Source organism: Ctenocephalides felis, unplaced genomic scaffold (assembly GCF_003426905.1).
Source record: "Ctenocephalides felis isolate EL2017-DRISC unplaced genomic scaffold, ASM342690v1 CF-g0.4_SCAFFOLD_03570, whole genome shotgun sequence".
Classification (NCBI taxonomy): Eukaryota; Metazoa; Arthropoda; class Insecta; order Siphonaptera; family Pulicidae; genus Ctenocephalides; species Ctenocephalides felis.
Genome location: NW_020539724.1, coordinates 3,969,541 through 3,994,015, shown reverse-complemented (window position 1 = coordinate 3,994,015; position 24,475 = coordinate 3,969,541). Strand labels below are relative to the sequence as shown.

The 24,475-nt window shown below is 30.2% G+C and overlaps 2 protein-coding genes across 2 annotated transcripts in view; one reads left to right on the top strand and one right to left on the bottom strand.

Moving 5' to 3' along the window:
- Window positions 1-532: 532 nt before the first annotated feature.
- On the bottom strand, window positions 533-9,077 carry LOC113383098. The gene is made up of 7 exons (XM_026621351.1): window positions 8,961-9,077; window positions 8,189-8,252; window positions 6,118-6,361; window positions 5,422-6,032; window positions 1,091-4,815; window positions 828-1,010; window positions 533-697 (listed from the first exon to the last, which is right to left on the bottom strand). Exons 1-7 carry the CDS (start codon window positions 9,075-9,077, stop codon window positions 533-535), a joined length of 5,109 nt encoding a protein of 1,702 aa, XP_026477136.1.
- A 2,823-nt stretch (window positions 9,078-11,900) lies between these two features.
- LOC113383097 overlaps window positions 11,901-24,475 on the top strand; it is a 45,946-nt gene continuing 33,371 nt past the window's right edge. The window contains exon 1 of the mRNA XM_026621350.1: window positions 11,901-12,651. Coding sequence (XP_026477135.1) covers window positions 11,901-12,651 — 751 coding nt within the window. The remainder of the gene's footprint in view (window positions 12,652-24,475) is intronic.

The following is a 24,475-nucleotide window of genomic DNA, read 5'->3' as shown; positions in this document are numbered from 1 at the left end:
AAATCTTCATCAGGAGTTGATTTTTCAAGAACTTCGGTTACTATTTCTATAGACAAAATATTTTAATCAAATAACTATAAAAAAAAATAGTAATTTTGCTAATACTGAATGATTCAGTTACCCGAAACATGTTCCATTGATGTATTTACAGTTGTGAATGTCTCATTTGGATCAAATTTGAATGATAGTGAACATTTGTAGTATTCTTCGTCCATTTTATAATTTTTTTAAAAATTAATTTATAAATTCAAAATATATGAAAACAATTGAATTGTCATGATGACATAAGGGTCACTTAAATGCACCGATTCAAAATTAATAAATTGAGAATTGTATCAGTATTTAAAAGTTGGATTGATATGAATATTTAGATTGAAAAAAAACACTAATTTACTATTCAAATATTTGTTTCCGTAAATGACTAAAGTTTCATGACATTGGAGTTAATTTCCAAATATTTTTACTGATTGACCGTCAATTTCTCATCATCATCAATATAATTTTAAGCGGATTCAGATTTTATACGTACCAATTAGACTTTGTAAGATAATATTTTCTCGGCTCTTTCATAAATTGTAGCAACAACATCTGGAAAGAATTGTTGAAAATGCTTCCAATTGTTATAACATAAATATACGATTTCTACTTCAGTTTTTGCTCTAAATGAGAAGTAATGTGGAATTCCGCTGTATAAACCCTATAATAAAAATTAACAAAAATTGTATTAAATATAATTATAAAGAGACAATTAAGAGTAAAATTTATAATCCTTAAATCAAAATTTGAGTTGTACAAATATTATGATAATATTAAAATAATTAATTCACCTGAACCACTCCAAATGTGTCCCAGGTTCCCAAAACATCATGTATTGTTTCAGACATATCTTGATGAATTGTTAGAACTTCAATTTCGCCCAAATGAATAAAATACATGCAAAGATCTGCATCGCCACTTTGAACAACGTAATTAGTCGGATAAAAAATGTATCTATTTAGATGAGCACAGAGCTAAAAATAATAATAATAATATATTATTGATGTGCAATGGTTAATAATTTAAATCCTACATTGCTTGAATTTTAATTTACCTGCTTTATAAAATCCATGGAGCATTTCTCGAACACGTAGGAATTTTGAATATGAATCCCATACATTTCATACATCAAATCACATTTCAGACATAAAGGTAAATCATTGTACAATGAAGGCATTTGCCTGCCCTTGTCTTTAATCCACAATCGTCGTACATAGTTCCACATTTTCTTCTGCTTAACTGCACTCAAATTATTATTAGTCATATAATGCTTCAATTCCACGACAGTTCTAGTGTAATTAACTTGCTCCAAAGAATACAAATTCTGAACATATGATATTTCACCAATAAGAGTACCAACAAAAATCTTAGTTGTCACCACAAACATTACAGACAATAACAGTTCCACGGGTATCATAGGCTTGATGTCTCCATGACCAGTCATAGTCATAATGTTGGTCATATGATATAAAGAATGAACGTAGTTTGCAAATGGATGTTCTTCTTTGGCCAAACCTCTTTCTTCACCCCAAAAACCTCGTTTGCATTTTGAACCCATGCAAGGAATGTAAAACCAAAAACAAGCAAAAATGTGCATCAATAAAGTGAACCATACAAGTAACCAACTAAGTTTTAGCAGAAAACTAGCACTTGATAACATTCTTGAATGCACGTTATAAAATTGTATAATGTACACAATCCGAATTAGATGATGCAATCGAAGATATACAAAAAGATCAAGCCCAAAAGGTCCAGGTACTAGCAACGCAAAATAACACAAAGGCAAATTAGCTGCCACATCAATAAGACGTTCTTTGTAATCAGTAAGATACCTCATACGGATAAGTTTAACATCAAGAACGTAATCTCCTAATTTGTTGACATAGGCCATTTGTAAATCTAGTAAAATCTTCAAAATAAATACGAGATCTATGCATATGCTTGGAAGTATATATATTAGAGACAGATCGTGGAAAAAAAATTGATAAGTTATCAGAATTGTGCTAGCATATGATGCTATTAATACCAATGCACTATGAATCTGACATAATATAGAATCTGGTATCAGAGCTATGCGGAAACATTTTCGAGGATTCAGCACGACGTTCCATTTTGGCATACTTTCCATAGTTACAACAGTATTCAAGGTAACTTGAGTACTCCCAGTAATATCAGTATTAGTGGTGAATTTAGAACACAAGCTGACCCTTGTTGCGTCATCGTCAATTATCACTTTAGGCAAAATATAATCCACATCTTTCTTTAACTCGTTATGGATCTTATGCATAATTTTCGGGTAATCTTTAAGAATATTATAAAATATGTCATATTCAATCACCAATACGTCTAAATTATGCAAAGCTTCTATGGTAACAGAACTGGGCTTGGAAGCAAGTGCATTAATTCGACCAAATATTGCACCAGGACCAATTATACAAATCGGCTCATCATTACTATTTTTAACTTGTACTTTACCCCGATGTAGTATGTATATATTGCGAGTAATATAGTTACAACGAACAATCTCTTCTCCTTTAACATAATGCCTGTTTGCTAAATGCAAGGCAATAATTCGGAAAAATGATTTTTCTACCAATGAAAACAAAGGTACAATTTGTAAAGTTTCCTCGAACATACTATGCACAGCATCTTCCATTAGCGTGGTATGTATATCATTCAGGACCTCCATAGGTTCAATTCCTCCAGTTCTTTTGTATCGTTGTAAAAAGTGCTTATGTATCAATTTTCGTAGATCCGGTGAAACATTTTGACGTTTCATGAAACTTGTTATATTGCACAGTTTTTCTTGAAATGTTACTAAAGTACGATGTTGAGTGGAAATGCTACTGGCGATGTAAGCGCATGCAAAGGCAATCAGAAGTTGGCCCACAAGAATGCTAAGAATGCAATGCATTATATGAACAGGTTTATGCGGAGTAATATCACCAAATCCGTAGCCTATTATTTGGGAACTTGTCCAATAAAAAGCCGTCAAGTAAACTTCTAAAGCTTCAGTTTGATTGGCAAAAACGGATCGGACATGCCAAGAACCTTCCAGACATTTCATATGTATCTCATCTGCACGTTTTAAATAAGGTTGACAAGTGGTATTCACAAATATACATGACCAAATATTGCTAGCAACTAATGTAATTACGATAAATTCAATAATGATATAAATTCTATCAGATTTTAATATATCACTTAATAGGTACGACATCGCCCCGTGAATTCTGTAAACTTGTCCAATTCGTATAAGACGAATCATGTTCAACCACCATTCGACTTCCTTATAATCATCTAAAGGAAGAGCACGATTTATTTTATTTATTGGAATACATAATATGATGTCTAGAATAAATAGCGTAGATACATATCTTTTAGCTGTTTTCATGGGATGTATTATGAGCTGGCCTTGTTTACCATAGTATCCAATAAACATGCTTACGTACAAATCAATATAAGCTATCGCATCCGATACAATTATTATTAAGTTAACAAAGTTATTCGTATATGGTGTAATTGTAATATCAAATGGCAACAACATTGCAATGCAAAAAGCTGCCAATATCCTGAAGAAACACCATATCTTCAATAATAGACCTTGCGGTGTGATGCAAATAGGCAATAAAATATACTTAAATATATTGTTATCACCTTCAAAACCTTTATTATAATTTTCATGCCTTCGACGGCAATATTTCTTTACATTTATCAGAGAATTAGCAAAGAGATTCTTTATTCGCATAATGTTACTATTGACGATCTTTGCTTTGGATAATACTTGAGATTCTTTTTTATACGTTTTATAAGTTTTTGCCAAAATGTTATCAAATGAAAGCTGTTCATGCTCTAAGTATTTTGGAAACATATCAGTGGCTTTAAAAAATATGTAGCTGCTGATGCTAAGAATTTTACAATGTGTCAATGTTCTTACCGTTAAAATACTTGGATGTCCGTACAACAAGCACTCGACACAAAAGTGGGCTCCAGGATGTAAAGTTCTTATAGCAGTATTATTTTCAATAATCTCACAATAACCTTGATGAATAATATATAGTTGGCGATTTACAAGTCCTGCATAAACGACATACTCGCCTGGTGGAAGTGTATCCATTCTTGATCCTGATGCCAATGTAGCGATAAAATCATCGTTTGTAGAACTAAACAGCGGAACTTTTTTTAAAGTTTTTTTCCTTTCTGCTGCTAGTACATCTTGTCTCATAAAAGATACTGCTTTTTGCAATAATTGATGCTTTTGAGCGGTTCTAAATCCTCCACTATGATACCATTGTAGTACGTAACAGGCTAGAAGCCGATTTTTCACCGCGTTTGTGACATCACTTTGGGAAACATATCTTAGAAGCATATTAAATCGTTCTTTGAAAGCTGACTGTAACTGGAATCTAAACGTTATAAATTCTGATAGATCTGAAATGCAGTAATTGAATAGTATTATGCCTAACAGTCTAGCAATCCAAATGAAAATAGTATCTATTATATCAGTTGGATAAAGGTCTCCATAACCAGCACCTGATACCGTGCTAAATCCAAAATAAATAGACATAATTTCTTTATGTTTAACAAAAGAAACCCCCATATGATTTGTGACTTCCATAATCTGTTGTTGTACATACCAAGAAGTTTTTCGACATGGTAAAGCGAAACAGGATTCTATGTATAAAATTACTCCCATCCAGTAAGAAAGCAGAAGCAAGAAAAGAGTATATTTGCAAATGCGTATTATAAATATTCTTCCAAAGAAATTATTCTCCATGTCTGTAAAATATTTCCACATTTTCCAAACTTTGACGAATCTGTTAAATTTGAGATAGTAATAAATTTGATAATTATGCCGGTAATCTTCGATGAAAGACGAAAACTGTTCAATCGGCATAACCGATATAAAATCCAAGTAGAACGGCAATCTATTCAATCTATAGTGATAAATGGCTTTGAATGTTATCACATTTTTGTTTTTATGAATAATAGCCGTAGTCAATAATACATAGATATCAATATAATAAATGATATCAGTCAATGCTAAGTAAACTTGAAACCAATTAGGATATGATCTATCAAAAGCAACATAATAAGGGTATACTATTGATAACAACAATATTGTACAAAAGACAATTGTGCGCCATAGAGAATCTAATTTTGTGCGTGGGTTGATTATGAATGGGTACGATGGGTTTGGAATGCATATGAGATCTTTTTCGGGAATGATGGTATCACTTTGGTAAATATTGTAGAGACCAAGAATATACTTGAGCGTCAATTCATTGTCATGCGCCTTGAGAAGAGTGTTGAAGTCCGATACTAGAAAAAAATAGATATATATATATATATATATATATATATATATTGCATAAATAATCTTACCTGGTTTGGCTTTAAGCAGCTTTTTTATCTGTTTGATAGCAGTAATTTCTGTTTCTTGGGTCACAAAAAGATTAAAAATGTTTTTCTTCTTTGGCCGATATATATCTTTTTTATGCGCCCTTTCAATCCGATCTTGAATATTCAACCTAATTCTCTTCTGTATTTCCGGATACTCCTTAACAGCTCTAAAAAAGTCCAACTTGTGCAAGGTCAACACCTCTAAATAAGTGGCAGCTCTTATAGAAGATTTTGCAGGCAAGGTGTACACCATTCCAATTTCACTTATACAAGTCCCATAATCAAACGAAATGATTGGACTTTCATTGTCTTCATCTGACAAAATGTGGACAACTCCGGAAAGAATTATGATCATCATGTATTTGGCAACGTGCTGGTGGCTGAGAATGTCTCCTGGTAGATAAAATACTGGCTTCATACTCATAGATAATTTACGAAGAAAATAGTCTGGCAAAAATCGAAATAGTAAAGTGGATTTAAAAGGTCCCATGCACATGTCGTGAAAGAGTTCCATACGTAATGATATGGGTAACAGATCTATGCTTGGAACTCGCTTTATTCCTTTTTTATAATGCCACAGTTCGATATAATACCTAGTGAATAGAATTATAAACTAAATATTTATGCAAATAGAAATAGAAATATTTTAAATGATTTTTTTTTTAATTTTTCATTCACCTTATAACCTTGTTCTTGACTTTTTCTTCGCAATTGATATCCGTCAAATAATCCCTGATGGCAATGAGGTCCGCCCTATACAACTCCAGTCGTTCTGCATCGTTCACCATCACCGATGATAGAGTTCCAATAAAGTATAAAACAGCAAAGCAAAATCCAGCTATCATCACAAATGAAGTAACAGCCAATTCTATCACAGTTACTGCAGTAACATCCCCTAAACCCAAACCAGTTACCAACATCACTGAAAAGTGGACTGAGTAAATGTACATGTCAATAGCTGTCGGGTTTTCATTTTTTCTGTACTGTTCCAAGGTATGAAACCAGCATCCTTGTGGGGAAGATATTTCATTTTTTGCAATTGCATATAATACGACTCCTACAGTATGGACGAATATGGTCAAATAGAGAATATAGGGCACTAAGAGGTTCACCCATCTATTAACTCCTATATCTTGAGATTGTTCAATAAAGTATATGGGCAGATAATAAATTTGTAGAACGGCGATGTAATTCATTTCCCATATAATGCTTATGCTTTTGAATAAGCAGATTACTGGTAATAGTAAGGCAGAACAAAGTATTCCATCAATCACTAGGCGAATGAAAGATTTTGGTTTAACGCCAGTTCGAATTTGTACTTCTTTCCAATTATATATTGTCATTGATAGGCACCAATTGAAGAGAAATATTAGATCACAGAAAGGCAGATGTAGAGTACATTAGATCCAGCATCTGAAATAAATAAAATATAAGATATTAGTCATGTACTAATCATCTACTAATCATATCTATTTAAGATTATACCACTAATCACAAAATGTTCGTTATATTTTTATCATTAACCAAATCTTTGTCAAAGTATTAAATACATATATAAGTATGTATAAACGATTCCTTTTACCACTGTACTAATCTTCTTATCTCCTGGCTCCTTTAAGGGCAATCAAACTCTTAGCAACGTCTTTGCAACCGGGTTCCTGGCCATTTTCTTGTGTGAGTAAATGTGGGTGGGAAAGGTAATAGTGGGGTAGTTGATCAGCATTATATTCAAAATAGGAATTTAGCATTTTATTTGGTTTAAAAAATTGAATATTATATTATTAATAATTGAAATGATTTTCCTAACATTTTTTTTGGTTTAAGAACAATAGGCTTGAAAATGTAAAACTAATGTATTTGAATAAATAATCTTATTTTCTCTCTATATATAAAATTAAGATGAAATGTAAATATACGCTTGTAAAAATAAGTGTTCAAAAAATTTGACTGAAAGTGCACAATTTTTTTTACTCCTGGTACCATTACTTGGATTTTGGGTGCTACAATATAACACTTGAGTGTATTTATATATTATTCAAGTATTAGAAAAATAATTTTCTACTAGCCGTCGCATTAAATTGGGAAAGGAAAAGTGATTACTATCGTTACACAGATCTTCTTCCCATAAAACCTCTAGGTTCGAGAAAATGTAAAGATGAATGAATCGTTATTGGGAAACCAGAAGATGTATAAAGGCCCGGGACGTCCTAACCTTTCCTTCGTTATCTCATTATGCTTTATTACAGCCCATGAATTAATACGGTTTAATTACGAGAGTTATTAATGTAGATATTGTATTCGAGATTCGGAAGATATTGTAATCATTATTTTGCTTTGGATTATAAACGAACAAAAAATTACTTCGTTATTTTTGTTAAAAGGTCCGACCGAGATCTGAAGGAATTTTTGATCACGCAAAGAAAAAACTGGGTCAGTAAGGTGAAAGAAGTTGTTAAAACTCAGGTGGAAATATAATACTTGTTCATCATCAGCTCAAGTTACTAGCTCATTATTTAGCACAATTAACTTTGATCGATATTACAACGCAATTAATTTCAGAGTGTTAAAATTATATTATTTGCAATTTCAATAAACTTACCCTGAGTGGTAAAAACGATGCTTGTGACACTGAAGAAATTAACCGTGATGCACATGATGACGAAAATGTTCCACAAAATTGTTTTTTGTAGGCTTAAAATTGCGAACTTAATTGAGGTCCAAGTTATTCTGGGTCTTTGAACGGTATTGCCTGCTATAAAACATGTTTCAGCTGACAAACGATCGTCTCGGGTTGCCATGATTGATGTCCAACCCTGAAAAACGATAATTAATAAAATCTATAGATCGTCATTAATTAATTATATTCATAGAACAGTCTAGTTGTATGATTATTATAAAGTTTAACTTTAAATATATTTTAAGATTTAAAAATTTGCACTAGTACCCAAAATATATAAGGATTTAAGGTCTGTAGATAAAAAGGTCCACCACCGATATCTCAAAAACAAATATAGTTAGGAGCTTTTTAACAACACAATTTGAATGTTGAGGGTAAAAGATGTATCACCAATCATCACCAACTCTGCTGATAAATATTTTAGATAAAATACCAGATCAAGGTTATATACAGTGTTATTTCTGTAAATAATGTACCCATGAAATTCATATTTTGCATTGGTTGATTAATTTACCTATTATTTCGTAAAATCCCTTTGAAATTAAAAATAATATATTGAACCTATTTGCCCCTTAGTCGTTCCATGTTACCCCGTTTATGGGGTAAAAAGGACCAGGTAAACATTTTTTGGAAAGCAGCAAAAAACAAATTTCTAGAATGATTTCTAGATAGAATGAACATAGTCAGAAAGTTGCTCAAAGTCAACTATCTGACTATGGTCAAGTTGGACTTTTGTGCCCCGCTTTACGCTATATATTTCTAAATTTGTGTGTGTGTTTGTGAATACAATATGATTAAATATAAATTTTTTATTATAAATGCATGAGTAAATAATTTAGCTCACCTTTTTCCCATACTGTTTTCGTATAGCAACAGGAATCCGAAATGGCATTTGCGAATGATCCTGTTTCGCGTGCGGAGAAGATATTTCATATGATGTAAATTTCTTCTTGGAAGACATTTCGGGTAATGGTTTGTTGTCAGCTTTCCTTAATCTATGTTATGTGTCGTAGGAATTTAGTTTCATAAATAAAAAATAGCGGCTAAAATATTATGACTGACGTTCAAGTATAAATGCCAAAACAAAAGCAAGTTATAAATTGCTCACAAAAAATCACTTAATTAATCATGCAAATATGTATTCCAATACCAATTGGACAACCATAAGGGTCATTAGACCAAAAAATACTATTAGGATCAATGTAATTGGCAAGGTATTTGTCTAAAATTTTGTTCAGAAATTTCTTCAGCAAATGCTCGTCCTTTATCACATTTATTTAATTATACAATGTAAATATAAATGGTTTGTGTATATTATAATTCCTTCCTAACAACTCTTTGTTCAAAATATTCGAGCACGTGAAATACAATATTACACATTCCGCTTGATATTAATCCAGAGTGTACTATGCTGCTTCATATGGACCACATTTCACAAATCTCTCTTGTAATGTTTTATTAATGTAGATAAATTACATAGTAACAGATATTACTTCGCAATATTATGAAATTACATGCTGTAAGTAAATATATACCCCACATCACAGTATAGTATAATATTTAATTCAAATTTAATAAATATATTTTGAGATAGTTAAATTCATCTATTCATTGCAGTCTACTTTTCAAATCTTAATATTTTTATTATTAAATCATTACTTGTAAGCCTGTAATATTTTAAAATGTTCGGCTTGACTATCTACTCTATCACCATGCAAGGTTCATCAAAATCCCAGAAGAGTAAACCTGAGGTTCTCCTTGTGAGAGATTTTTTTAAATTTTGTAATCATTTTTATTTACGATTTTTAAAATATTTTTTCTAAATTTCTTTCGACAAACGCAAGGATATTCAAATCAAATAATCACGTATAAAATATTGAAATTTTTAATTTAAAACTAATACAAATGACTGATTTTCAATGTAAATCAATATTTGTATTTATTTATTTATCAAAGGTATTTTCCTCGCTGGAGATTAAAATTATTGCATATTTTATATCTATATATAAAATGAATCCATATTAAAATAACGCAGTGTTCCGAAGGTAACAAAAAAACTTCAATTGAAGTTCTTTAATTAAATTTTCTCTCTCTAAGTCTCAAGTATTTCGCAATTCAATTTTGGTCTTAAAACCGCCGAATATGAAGAACAAATATAAACTTGACAAAATAATTATGGTAAGAACAATATTTCTCGAAGTTGGTGGGATGGTCCTCTAAGTTAATTTAGGCAAAACGTCATTAGCAAGAAAACAAACTTTGCTTATATCGAGTTGTACTGGCACTACATAAATCTTGAAGTGGGTTGTGAGGAATTTGGGGGTAATAAATATTCGTCCTAAACCGAGAAACACGAATAAAATTTATATTATACATGCACACACATACTCATACATATATATGTATATATACATACATGTATACATATATAAATAATGTGAAAACCAAATAATTTATACAGAAACAAATAACGCATGTCTAACAAACAACTATCTGCCTATGTTCAGTAAAACTCCTACCTAATTCGACATTGTAGACAAGTATTTTTTGCTGTTTTCCAAAAAATTGTCACCTTGTCCTTTTTACCTCATAGACGGGGTAAAATAGGACGACCAGGAAGCACCAGGTTTAATTTTTTGAGAGAACTAAGCGTCCAATTTAAATGATTAAAATAACTTTCAGCTTGTTTTAACAAAATAATTGATTTTGGAAAAAAAATGTATCATTTTTTTTGTATATCGAAAATAATTCAGATTTTATTTTTAATTCTGACTATAGTTCTAATATACTTTAAACAAATAATTTCAACTTTGCAATTCTGTTTATGTAATTCTTATAAATATTAGACAATGTTACAATATTAATAATAATCTATTTGAAAACATTCAGTATTCTTCGAACATTTCGTTACGGTACGGGAAGTTCCAGCAATTTGCCTTAATGCACGATGCCATACACTCCACTAGTTTATCTTGCAAAAATACATTTTCTCGAACGTGTCACAACTCTAAATTCACAAAGCATTATACATTATAATAATAAGAGATTCAAATCTATAGAAACCACCATCTGAACGGGTGGTAAAGCTCCTGTTTCACCGTTTTCCACCCCTGTTTCGATTTTCCAGGGCGCTCGTCCCTGGATTCGCTCGCGGTCGTGAAAATTCGTGGAAATGGAAAGTGAAGTTCCCTAGCTGTTGCTTCTGACGATTTTCCGCACATTGGCTCAACGTGCGCTACGCTGAGCGGTCGTTCCCGGGTAATACGCTATCAGATCTCGCAGCGCATACACTTGTTGCATATGTTTAAGGAAAACTCATTTATATAATAAAAATTGTATAAAAATATTTAATTTATTGCAAATTGCGGTTACAACAAGCTTAATTAGTATTGTTAATTGATTAATTAATATACTATAAGATAGTAATTAATAATAATTAATAACATTATGGTTTGAAGTTACATGTGGTGTTAATCCAGTGAGAGTACATAAATTTACAATAAAAATTAATTTAATATTAAAAACCAACCAATTTATTATTTTGCTCAAATAATCAAGTATAGTAATATTTTTTAAATTAGTGTAGTGACAAAAAACTTGAGGACTAAAATCAGGTAGCAAAAGTCTGCGTTGTCAACTAAAATTGATCAACTATTATTGCAGTTGTGTCTAGAAAAGTTTAAACCAATTTCAAATAGTGAAAACACATAAGTCCTTTACCCCCGTCAAAGTTTTCTTCCTATTGTGTGCAATAAACTTTACTTTTATTCTTCTCAACCTTACCATGGAGGTGAACAGCCCCGGGTCAACGTACGCGAGTCGACAATCATCCCCAAAACCTATAACCCCTCGTAGCCCTAGACACTTTGTGTTTCCACAAAAAGCCCCAAAGAGCCCAGGCATTGGCCCCAAGTCTCCCAAAAGCCCCAATTGTAATGGCATTACACACAGTGCTTCGCATTGCGGAATTGAGAGAATAGGAAATCGTTCTCCGAAATCGCCGATTAGATTTGACTTCGAGAAACCAGCTTATAATGAATCGCCGAAATCGCCTCAGTGTGTGTTGAAGCATTCTTCGTCCAGAAATTCTATGACACCCAAAACACACATAACGACAAATCCGGGCTACCAAATTATGAACAGTGAGGATTTGATTGCTGCTAAAATTAGGAATAGAGTCACTCGTATGAGTTCTGGAAGTACTTCAGTGTATTCTGATATTACATTCACGGAATCTAATTCTGGATCCAATATGGGCAGTTTTAGAAGATGTAGGAAGTCTACGAGTGATTTGACAGATTTTGCTGAAACTACTACGTCCATCCAAAGTAGCGAGGGACGACCTAGGAAACGTAGAGGAAGTAGTAAAGGTGGTTTGGCATATTTGGCTAATAGAAGAAATTCCAGAGATTCAGCAAAAAGTCATAATGGATCAACAACTTCCATATTTTCTAATGAAGATGTTGGCCCCCTGGCTTTCCAGAAGTCCGAAAGAGGAAGGCAACGGAGAACATCCAACTTTTTAGAATTACCAGGTAAGAAACCAAACATTTGCTAATTCTAAAATCCGTCAAAATATACAATTTCGTACAATATTTCGAAGCGTATCGTATTATGTTTGTATGAAACAGTTCCATCTTCTCATATTTGTATTATATAAGAGAGAACAATATTTACCTTTAATCTACAACAGGAACAAGAAAATATAAACATGGGGGAGAATTATAAGTATATATCTGAAAGGAAAAAAACTTCATATTGATGAAGAAAAAAAATCTTAGGAAAAACTAGAGAAACTCAAAGAAATTTTTGAGCCATTATTAAAACTAGTAAAATGCACTACATTTTTGTATATATGATGTAATTTTATAATGAACCCTTAAAGGTTAGCAGATATAACGTTATCAAAGTAATATTATTTTTAAAACTTTTAATCCGCTATATCTTTCTTATGAAAATATGTTAAACTTTGGTGTTTGATATTATAATAAGGAAATAAAATTTTTAAGTTTATTATATAGAATATGATATGCACGTGCATTTAAGTTATTTATATTCATTCGGATATTTAAATTACATCAAAATTTAATTTTAATAATTATGTAATTTTAATATTAATTTATAATTATAAGTGCAAATTTAAATAATCAGGAAGGGGACAATTAAATAACAATGTGCAGCTAGTAGAATATCATTCTGAATAGAACCGTTTTCTATTCGAATAATTCATTTGCCAGAGAGGTGTAAAATTTGTAATATTATTGAATATTACTAGATATTGATACATATTACATAGAAATATTTCTATAGAAATAATTCAAAATATCAATGACTACATTTTAAATTAAAACTAAATTATCAATAACCAAGTAATGTTCTATTCAAAAAAATTGGAAAAAGTTAGTAAACTCTATCAAAATTATAACAGAGCAAATAAAAATGATACGAAGAAAATATTTGGCTCATGTCTAATTAAATGTCGAAATTTTATACAAAAAATATAGGCTCATTATTTGGACCTACAAAATAATAAATGATATTAAAGCCAAGGGCATATCGTTATTAAAACTTACAACTCTATTCATTTTAATCATCCTAAGGACGAACTTCTATAATTTATCTTTGCAAAGTTGAGATATCAAACAGTAGGTACCAGGTAAACGTAGATTAAAGTTAGCAGCAAGTAACATAATTGCTGCAAAATCTATATTTTACTGTGACAAAGCTCACATTACTCAATATAACTTCATCTCCAGAAATATTTCAATTATTTCCCGTTTTACAGTCCAATATTATTTGCCCGAAATATATTGTCTTTGCATTCCGCCGACTTGTCCGACTATAAAATTCCTGAATCGCTACTATGGCATTCTTCTACCTCAGGAAAAGAAAACTCTCATAATCCAAACGAGTAATAAATCCCCAAGAGTATTTTTGTGGGTTTTGTTAGCGTTGGTAAGGAATCGCCCGCATAAATTTGCATGATATTTTTATATCGCATATGCCTCGAAAATTTTATGTACTCGTTTACACAGATATGTATTAAAATATTTATTATACTTTTCACGATTTTTCTGAAGAAAACGTGAAAAACCGACGAGGAGGAAGATGAGTGGTTATATATTCCATGTTTATTATTCTTGTTATAATCAATGTTATTCTAATGTTAAAATATTTTTTGATGAAAATCATTATAATGCAAGAGTTATTAACTATTAATTATAAATTTCGGTAACATTATTAAAAATCAGTTAAGTACCCTTCTCAAATTATATTTCTGGATTAGGGTATAATATAGAGAGTCTATAGCCAATTCATCAGATGGGACATATGTCCCAAATTAAAAATTTGAACTACGTAATCAATAATGCGGATTTTTTCATCGCAACAAATACGTCACATATATGTAGCATCCGCCCAAATAAAATATAATCAAATTTAAATAGACAAAACTGAACGATGTAGAACTACATTGATGATATGACCACCTTAAGTACCTTACCTGCTGGAATAAAACTGTCTTTTAATCATTTTTTTTATTCTATATGTATATAGAAAAAAGCAATTTGCAAGATATCGAAACGACTACGTAATATCAACGTAACAAAATTGAATTTATACACAATGCTCAGAAAACGAATATGCCAGGAATGATATTGCAACGTATTCAAATGCAATTGAATATGCGGATAGCAAATGTAATGAAGCCAATACTGTTGTGGGTTATCGAGATGATATATTGAAAAGAAAATGAATTATATTATGGAATGAATATTAAGAAACTACGCAGTTTTTCAATAGAAATTGAAAAATATTAATAAAGTAAGTCGGATGATGAAATATTGAAAATGCAAATAATTTGATGAAGCAATAAGGGAAATCATCATTCGTTCGAGAACAGAAACATAATATAGAATTTATTACAAAACATAATTAAAACCATGACTGTCACTTTGGTAAGAACATTTTTTATAATTTCGTTCGAGCGTCCTTCCATTAATGGTAGGAAATATAAGGAATCTCGCCCGTAAAAAATAAGCTACGACATTACGGAACATTAGCCCCGTTAAAAATGATAGTAAAACGAATTGTAGCGTGTCACAAATGGCTACGCTCGCAAATATTACACAAATAAATGATTTTGTTCGGAGTCACGGTGACATAAATAAAGAGTAATAATTTTTATAACAAGACATGAAATACTCTACATTATATAGGGCCATTCGTAATATTAAAGGAAATATAAACGGGGGTAGTAGTCACAGGCGTTCTTCAATAGGATCTTGAACGATATTAGATATAAAATATGAAATTTTCTCCCCTGCCCATTCTCGTGAAACATTTGAATAACAAATATAAATGTCACTAATTGAACATACATGTTTCATGATATTCAAAATTGTAAAAAATTTATGCTTAATATTTGTAATTCATCCCCAAGAATGGGATTTTTAACCTTTTTCTCATCACAATATAATGGTTCTAAATCTGCGCATTGAAACTTGTCTTTTACCCAATCCTCCTCTGGTTTAATTAGAATTTTTTGATACCATTCATTAGCTTTGTAAACAGAGGTTTTAGAATCCAAAAATTATTATTTAAATTAAAATTCACCTTTAAGGGGTTTCACTGATATAATAACATAAGGTCAGAGGAGATTAAAAATATCTATAATTATTCATGAGGAAATGAAGACTACCCAGAATAAATAATGAGGCAAATACATCGCCAAACAACCCAAGTTGACATTTTGATTTTCATGCAAATTCTAAACGCATATATAAATTGTATGAGGATATAACTAAATTATTATATGTAGGGGTTTAAAGGACCGCGGGTATAAAGGTTCACTAGTGATATCACAAAAATAAGTGAAGTTATAAAATTTTTATAATAATATTCGAAAATAGAGGAAAACATATTTATAACCACCTGATGTTGAAAATCTATAGCAAAAGTATTTTCTTCCGTTAGATTTTTGGTTATTTAGTTTGTATATTTCCTAGAACGTTGTAAATTTACAAACCCAATCGAAAAGCTCTACTTCTATTTTGCAAAAGTTTGTTTTCAGCGTCCAAGGCAAATCACAAAGCCAGTAAACAACTTTGCATACTGTGTGTTTGACTTGTCTGAAAACTTTTGCGGGGATATATCAACCATTACCAGAGACTCTTTCATTTCATTATTTACTTATTGACAAAGATATCAGTAAACAAAACTTTTTTAGATTAAATTTCAAAAATAAAGTTGCATTAATGAATACTTGTGAAGAGCTTTGATTCTTTCAATGTGTAGGGTATGAAAGGAATTTATGAGTTGATAGCACTATTGATTTTTAGAAGCAACAGGTGTTTGTCTATAGATATAGATGATTTTATGAAATAAATATACAGCGTAATCGTATGTGAGAAAGCAAATTTATATACTATTTTAATCACTCATAAATTAATATATTGATTTCTTAGCAATTAGTACATATGTCAGGAAGTTCATGTAGTCGTCTCCAGATAAGATGGAAATTATATATAGTTTGTAAATTAATTTGTAACGTTAATTGAATTAATTGATGCAGTGTTTATTCATTTATTTACATTATTAACTATCCGTAGGACATGTTATGGTAATCGCAAAAAAATTAAAATTAAAATGTTTGCATATATATATACGTTTCAAGCCCTTCTAAACATTTTGAGCTACCTAATTTATTAATGTATTATGTATGGATATAAAATCTAGGGCAAGTTATCATAATCCCAATAAAATTGATATTAAAATTTTTGTATATATCCACATTTCAAGCCCTTTAGAACATTTTGACATGCCTTGTGTATGTCTATGTATGTATGTGCGTATACAAAGTTTCATCGATGACTTCAAAAGTATGAATTAACCGATTGGAATGATTCAAAAAAACTTATAATTTCTATTCATCGATCAATTTTTCTTAATTACTTTATTTTTTTGGTGTTCAATTTCTCTTTAAACCTAATTAATCAATCCTTTATCAATCTTCTCATTGCAAAGTTTGTTCAGATAACTCATTGGAATCCGGTATCGGATGCCCTACGGCATTTGCTAGCATTTAATTCCCTTGTGATATGTTGTCGATATAATTGTGCATTTGACATCATGTGTCCTGTTTGACAAATGTCGTTTATTGACATTTCAAATACCGCGGAAACTACATACAAGGTAAAACCTGCAAGTGCACAACCAGGAAGCAAATATAACTAGGCAATCGAGTTTATTTTTATAAAAAATATTGGAAAATCGATTGAACTTTTTTAAAAGTGCGGTTGACATTGTGGGCGATATTAGAGCTTTTGAAAAATACTAGAGATTTACTTTTTCTCGTAGCAACATTGGTTTTATTAACGTTATTGAAAATTGTGGAGCGCTTATCGTAAGTGCTCGTAAAATGAGTTTGCTCCCGTCCAGATTGTGTCTTTCAAAGTGAACAAGTTTTGTAATAAAACGTCTAATATCTGCAGGACCGCATTTAAAAGATATTTTAGCTATTTATATAATAAAATACTATATAATATTGCAAAGAATTAACAAATGCTTCTAGCAATGACCTGTTGGTCTAGTCTTAGTAGTTTTGGGCTTGGTCCTTTATTTACGATGTCAGGTCTTTCCTATTCTGCCACAATTTATTTCTCTGTCTTTTAGTACGAAGTTAATCTTTTTTTGCCGAAGAAAGCAATAAATTTAACCTTGACACAGCATCCACAGTTGTTTTATTTACCATCAAAAGATCACTAAATCAAAGCAACACCGTTGCGTCAGCAATATTCGACAAGTTTTCCGGGAAAACGATACTGAAACTCGGAAACTAATAGTGGAATGGGTTTCGATATACTTTCATGATAGGGATGTCAGAATCTTATCGATAAATGATAAATATTGGAAAAAATCTAGAGTTTATCATTAGAAAAATTACATTTACTTTAAAATTTATATATATTTAAAATTATAGAAAAGGGAAATTTAAAATGATTTTCAATCGATATGCAATTCCATTGATAATTTAGACCAAGAAGAATGAAGTAGATTTTTCTGTCCAATGCAATCATTGGATATCATCAAAAGATTCAGAAAATAATAGAACCATGAGGGTCCTCTTATTTATTTTGATTAAAGAGTTTGTAATAAAATAAATCATCTATTATTATTCTAAAACAATTTATCTATCGACATCTCTAATCCGTATCCAGAGTATCTTTCGAACAACATAGTTTCATGCTCTATTTGCCGGAGGAATCTCCGGAGAAATAGATATCTGACCTAGAAATAATGCGACCTTCGTGACCTCCATCGCTAAGGATATTACACGATGAGTTTCGCAGGAGAAAAGATGTATGCTCCCATTGGGAAATGTTTTCCCGCACCTGTTACACGATACACAGGTTATAAGGGATGACAGGGGAGGACAACGTATAGAAAAACAACTTGAAAGGGCAATTAATATGCTAAATAATATTTAGCGTATTAATTCTTTTTCAGGTTGCTATTTCTAAATGTTGTCCTCCACTGTCATCCAAATATTAATAAAAATTCGAGAAATTGTTTAGTTAAGCTCTGTATTCATAAAATGTTTTTATTAAAAGTTCACAACTGGTAACAACTTTAAGACAATAGTAATTTTGTGCTCAAAGCTCTATCTAAAATTTGGATTTGAATGTGTAAATTGAAATATATGTAAATATATACACATATCTTCATTTTTACAAAACATTTCAATATACGTATGTTCTTGTCACCATCAATGCTGATATAAATTGAAGTAAATCATTTTAAGACATCACAAATATATAGCACAGGTTAATTATTTTTTTCTAATTTGAACTAATTATTAAATGGACGTAATGCAACAAAATCAGGTAAATCAAAGTGTTTTATAGGCATTAAAATTTAAAAAAAATATCATTCCCAGTTTAATATGAAACACATCTGCAAAACCTATCATTTTACAATCATTTTACTATCAATTACAATCCGCACGTGAATATAAACTTTTTCATATTGAGACAATAAATCACCAATATTTCCAATATATCCCGCTAAAAATGCCTGTGAATGACAGGTTTCATAATACAATTTATTTTATCATTTATGTATTTTTATTTCTTTATTTTTTAATATAAATATCACTCCTGGTTTGATCTTCAAACCATCCCTAAATGTCAAAGTATCATATTTTTCAAGGAAATATGATGTAGTAATTATAATATGTATTTCCAAAATATTCGTAAAGCACAATTGACCTTTGAATATATGATGTAAACAAGAAAATTCACTGAGTATTTTCTCAGAATATACTAAATATAATTGAATCAAATTTAGCATGAGTAAAGGATATTTACAAGTACTCTGGCAAAGTACCTAATTATCAAATTGAAATATAATCATTCGAGATGGAAATAAGCAAATATCTTGAGCAAAAATATCTTACATTAAATATATAATGAAATGCATTAAAATATTATCATCAATGGTATTTTCAGAAACGTAATTTTTATAAAAAAATAATAAAAGATTGTTTTTAATTGCTCGTTGCTATTGTGAAAGTAGTAGGAGCATCGATAACTATTGATATTTGACATTTTAATTTTCTTTAATAGAATTTAAAATATTGAAGCTAAAAATAGGGTAAATTTTGATTAGACAAATTTTATGTGACGGTTATAAAGCAGTGCTTTCTAAGCTGATGACTTTAATTTGTGTGTTCTGAAAAATATCTGTTTTTTTTGAAAATATAATTAAAAATTATTTCATGTTGGTATATATATATAGATATATACCTATAATAGTTTTCTACAAAACTATTTTACTCGCAATCAACCCTTGCAGGCCAGAACACGTGCAAATGATTACATAAACGGTGGTAGAAATAACCGTTGTCTGCAACTCGTAGATAGAACATGTTTTATTAAATTAAATTTTTTAATAAAAGAATTTGAAACGAGTTTTAAAAAATATTCTTGTACTATATATGTCAATAGAGTTCATTTCTCTGTACTATATAATATCTACTTGACCAAAAACGTCACCCATCCCGGGTAAAAATATCCACCATCATTCAAAAAAATCAAAATTTTTATAATGCTTTCTTATAACTCAATATAATAAAATACACGTGATATAATTTTGGGTAATTTTTAATATTACCAAGAATTACCAAGGGGGAGGATGGATTCAAAAATCTTTAAAAAATCGATCACGTGATTAATGGATGCCTCCAAAGAAGTAGACCTGGACCTAACGAGCTTTTTTCACAAGGTAAACCGTGTCTTTACGTAATTTTATAATAGTCATTAGGTGTGTGTATATAATCCTAGGTGAATAGAACTTTCGACAATATTTTTTCATTTAAAAACGATAATATTTCATCATCGTTTTTAGTTTATCCAGTGGCTGTCCAGAGCACGTGCAAACGATTGTCTGACCTCATATACTCGTAGCGGCAATAAGCGTTGCCCGCGGTTACTGTTCGGGCAAATATTGACGCTTCATTTGGAACTCTTAATGTCTCTACCGGGCTTTCTTGGCATTCAAACTGACATTGTATATACAATCACGGTATACAACTCTTTTTTCTCGAGTACACGTGGAAATCAAATAGAAGAAATCGTAGAAAGAAAATGTTATTTTAGTAAGAGAAAAGAAGTAAGAAAAAAGTAGTGTTATGACTAAACTTTCAAATTACTATACATACTTTTAAGAATCGGCGGCAACTATTTTTAATAATTAAAAATATGAAATGTGTATAGATAATGTCAAAAATAATTTTAGTTTATTATTCGATTATAAAGTTTTCATACACGTCGATTTTTCTCTCACAATTTTTCATTTTCTAAATGCAAAGCTGTGTATTTCAAAATCATGTTCCACGATTTTAATTTGGAACGCGGCACGATGTCGGATTATAAAGAATTTCCGAGATTAACTTCGAATAATAATACCCATTTGTGTGGGTATTAGAATCCCGACCTTTCATACCTTTTTGGACAGGAACAAATACATATTACTTAATACGATTCGAATCGGGTCCATTGACATATTAGATGAATCCCTGCAAGGTCGGAAGTAATATGTATTCATAATGCGGGATAAGATGTAAATTGACTTTTGTGAGACTTGAATAGAAAATGATATTTATTTTACATTATGATGTTTTATTTTTGATTCCTGATATGCATTAAAACATAATTAATATTCATAAATAATAAAACTAATATTTTATAATTACATTAAAATTCTTTGCATTTTTTTTGAATTTAAATAAAAAAAAATCTAAAATGTTTAGTAGATAATACAATAGAACACCAACGTTTTGTGATACAGGATACAGGAATATGTAATGAATTTAAATATGCAAAATTAATTAATTATTAATTAGTTAATAATAGTGTTTAGTATCGTGTTAATCATAAACTTATGTATGTACACATATAAAAATTAAATATAACTTTTCATCATATATTCATATCCAATGAAAACCATATAATTTTTCACCTGAATAAAAACCGCAATTCTGACCCAACGGCCCGGCTTTAATAATTTGATTAATTCCACAATTTATTATTTGTTCTGTTTGGGATTATCAATTTATAACACAAACCGCTTCATTTAAAATTCAATGAATTTCAATGGATTCTTCAAATCGAATATAGCGAGCAAATGGCAATTTTTAATCAGATTTCGAGTCAAATTGAATCGTTTGTACTAAAAGTAATCGTATTATGAAGGTGATTGCCAAATGACTAAATCTGCTGTATCTATTTGCATTTTTATTAGGATCGGTTCAAGCCGTCTGGTTCCATATGCCATAATCCCAAGTAAAGTGGTTAGTAATTGAATATAGAACAAACACAGACGCTATTTCGTATGAGATCAATTTCATACTAAGTAAATTTGAATATTTTACCCTTAAAAGTGCAGTTTTGGGGATAATTACTTTGTGACACCAGACACCACTTTTTATAAAATATTCGTATTTACATATTTATAGTGTAGGACAGAAATCATGCTCATGATTTATGAAAACATGTATTTTCCATGAAAATTCTTATATACTTTTTGGTGTGATTTATTTAGTATTTAATTTTATTATTTAATTACCAAAATATATATAAACAGTGTACACTATTCTAACAATCTAATATATAAAAATAAGTCGGGTTTTCCTTCCTGACGATATAACTCCAGAACGCACGAACCGATTTCGACGATTTTGCATTCGTTGGAAAGGTCTCGGACTCCGTGAGGTTTATGGCAATGAAAATTGAAGAAAGATTTCAACAGAAAAACGGAAAACACTTTTTCTTTTTTTACATACAGCGTCAACTTTGATACTTAGCATGTACTACAAACTAATATTTTTTGTTTGTCTGCTACTCATTTGTTTGACAGCTACTAATTGTTCTCTGCTCATAAGTTAAGTAAGAAAATATATCATTTAGCGGTCAAAAATGATCATTAGTCATTTACAAATGACACATTTATGTGATTTTTCACCGTACATTGGACTCAGTTAATTTTCCACCAAAAGATTATCCATCTGTGCGGTAATCTGTTAATGATTTTCAGAATATAATTCCGCTCATATTGCACAGAAAGGGGATACATGGATAATTTCGCATTCAAGTCCGCTTTTGTGGGTAATCATCAGATGAAGCAAACCTAATAATACTCTCCGTGAATTCGTGGATTCTGAGTTCCTAATTAGAAATAGTACAACCCAGCATATAGTTTTACCTATGTAGACGGAATTAGATGCAGGAAATGGGACATGACCCAGGGAAAAATAATTAGCTGGTTAATGGAAAAAATATTTATATCCACAATATGAGTATATATGTTCATAGTATTTCTAGGTCATACATATAGAGTAGAACGAAACACAAAGGTCCTATTTAAATTTGAGCAATCAAACAACTATCTGACTATGTTCAGTAAAACTCCCAGCTAATTCATAATTGTAGAAATGTTTTCAGACACTATTCCCAGACAAACCCCATAAATTTCAGTGTTCATATTACATTACATTAGCCGCGTTATATGTTTCGGTTTATTTAAAGCTATGGGGGTTTTCTTCAAACGATTTCACCCCGGCTGTAGACTACCCCGTAGCAACCAATTATGATCATGATGAGTCGCAAAATCTACCTAAAAGCGTACCTTGCATTCTACACACTCCTATATTAAAACGAAACCGAAATAAAGGAAAGAACAGGGTCATATGAAAACACAGGTAGGATATTAGACAAGAAATGAACATAATAAAATGCTTATTTCAAGGATAAAATACATAAAAGTATTAAAGGACATTCATTATTTTTGAATCCTTCTGTATTATATTATAGACTCATAAACATGATTACGACATTTTTTTAAATATTGAATTTAATTTAAATTTTGGACTTTTAAAAGTTTTGCTACTAATATTTTTTTAATATTGATTGAAGTAAACGATAAAACGTGTTTAAACCAGGATCTGCACAAATCATTCATTTTTTTAATATATAATGCAACTTAGACATCACACATAGTGACAACAACGTTTCAATATTATTTCTATTAAGTCAGAAGATTTTTGTATAATTTATTATATAGGTTTATACATTTATATAGGTTTATTCATTATATATTTTACTAATATTTATAATCAAACAACATTAATATTTAGTTTATTAAAATTTTTTCATTGAAAACACATGCTGTTTAATTGACCAAATTTTCCTTTATCTCTTCTGTAACTTTAATATCTATGATATTTTTTAAATTAAAATGTCATTCGTTCATATTTCCTCCAAAATATTAGTTTCAACATCTAATAAATGTCATGAAAACGTAGAAGATGAAAAATATATTTATGCATAAGTAGGTACTGCAAAAATTTCAGAAATGGAAAATATATATAATTCCTGGCGATATATATTGAAAAGAATTTAATAATAAACTTAAAGATATGAATTCATATTATTTTTTGCTTATTCAGAGATATGACTTTATATTAATAAAACCATTTCTCATCGCAAAAAATCTGTCACAAAAAATTTTATAAAATGAATTGGAGTTGATCAACGAATACTTTTAAAATATGACATGAAATATTAATGAAATTTTAGTTGTGCATGTTTATATAAAACGTATTTTTAATAAATGTAAAATACCACTCCTGAATTAAAAATACCATCGATAATCCAATATTTTATTGAAAAGCTCTTGCAATATAACATATTATATATTTATGTTCAATTCAAACACTTCACAAATCTGTTGCTGTACACCTACCTATTATTGAATTTATTGCCTTTTTTAAATTTAATATGTTTTCATCTGTGTTATTTTAGT